The sequence below is a fragment of the Aplysia californica genome, unplaced genomic scaffold (assembly GCF_000002075.1).
Source record: "Aplysia californica isolate F4 #8 unplaced genomic scaffold, AplCal3.0 scaffold00634, whole genome shotgun sequence".
Classification (NCBI taxonomy): Eukaryota; Metazoa; Mollusca; class Gastropoda; order Aplysiida; family Aplysiidae; genus Aplysia; species Aplysia californica.
In genome coordinates this window covers 350,365-351,811 of record NW_004797904.1, presented here as the reverse complement: position 1 = coordinate 351,811, position 1,447 = coordinate 350,365, and the positions used below count along the sequence as shown (strand labels likewise).

The 1,447-nt window shown below is 42.8% G+C and overlaps 1 protein-coding gene across 1 annotated transcript in view; it reads right to left on the bottom strand.

Moving 5' to 3' along the window:
• The window catches only part of LOC106013050, a 6,851-nt gene continuing 5,404 nt past the window's right edge, over nucleotides 1-1,447 (bottom strand). The window contains exons 3-4 of the mRNA XM_013087754.2: nucleotides 1,329-1,411; nucleotides 1-113 (exon numbers count right to left, since the gene is read on the bottom strand). Coding sequence (XP_012943208.1) covers nucleotides 1-113; nucleotides 1,329-1,411 — 196 coding nt within the window. The remainder of the gene's footprint in view (nucleotides 114-1,328; nucleotides 1,412-1,447) is intronic.

Genomic DNA, 1,447 nt, shown 5'->3' with positions numbered 1-1,447 from the left:
TCAACGGATGGGACCTTCAAAATTTACATCTCTGTCTCCGACATAAGTCTGAACCAACTGGTTTGAGAGCCTTGAGAACTCCACAAAACCATCCAAGTTCAAGAACATCCAGTCTGGGATTCGAACCAGGGTCATCAGCTTCATAGTTCATCATGATAACAACTGAGCTAAGAGAGAGCCCGATTTTTGGGGAAGGACTTTTAAACATCTCGTTTGTACTATTTTAAAAACTGGCAGCAGTACCTTTGTTTGACAGGTTGGTTTATTTTCGTACCTGCCCCTAAGTTCGTGTGTACTTATCAGAATAATTCAAATACTGCGCAGATACTTCAGTTCGCCTTTCGTCCTCACATTTTGTTGCACTGGGTTTAGATTACACGATATCACAGACGTTTCTCATGTAAAAACTATAACGCTTTTGACCGTTGCACGCGAAAGATGTGAGTTCGATTCTCGTGTAGGGAAGACAATTTTTTAAAATCAGTTTTCTCCGTCATTTTCGCTGGTGGTGCTATACTTTTATATCTGAGCTGGCCCTGACATACAGTAGCGAAGCAGCCTATTGCCTAAACGGTGTTTCAGTGGGCGTGTAAAATGTTCTGCAATCAATTATCAAGTCATGTATAGTGTGTAAAAAACAACAACAAATATCTCGCTGATATATCATTGGCATAAAGGCACATGCGTGTATTGTGCCATTTCGGTTCTCTTAAAAAAAAAAGCATTTAAAGAATGATTAACATCGATTCGAAAACCAATTTTATTGCTCCCAAGGCATTACAAATTAACAAGACAACTCAGGAAACTTTCATTTCACCCCGTGACGTGTTTCTGCCCTTTGAACCTGTTGGAGTCATCTCCCCTCTGTACTGAGTCGGCTCTTGTGGCATGCAAGCGTAAGCACTGACTTGGAGTGTACTACAGAAGCTCCGGGTTCGAGCCTAATTGGGACCGAATCACGGTAGGCCTATACTTTCATTTCTTGACTTCTCGGTAAAAGTAAACTTGGGTCCTCCGTTCTGAACTTACTTGACCTGCAGCGCACACCCAAGGTCCCCTCTCTCAGTAGTACCACGGTTGTGTTCCCGTGACTTCATGCCAGAAAGACGCCTTTAACCCATGTTTTAAGAAAGTGGAGTCGAAATTAAATTTTACCAACTTCTCATGAGAAAATTTCTCTTACGAATTCTTTTTATATTTTTACGTCAAAGAAAAGTTTGGTCTTTAGTGTACATTTTGGAGGCTGGAAGTGTTGTTCCAACTTTTCTGTAAGGGGTCTTCCCCCCGCCATGACGCGCTATGCATGATCCCCACCTGGCGTAGGTCACCTCTGGGCATCATTCGCTGAGCTTCTGGTACCGCTCTGGGATCAGACACGCTCAGTCGCCGGACTATTGTCTGGATCTCCAGGCTGAGGAGGAATAAAAAAAAAACCCCAACAGAATAA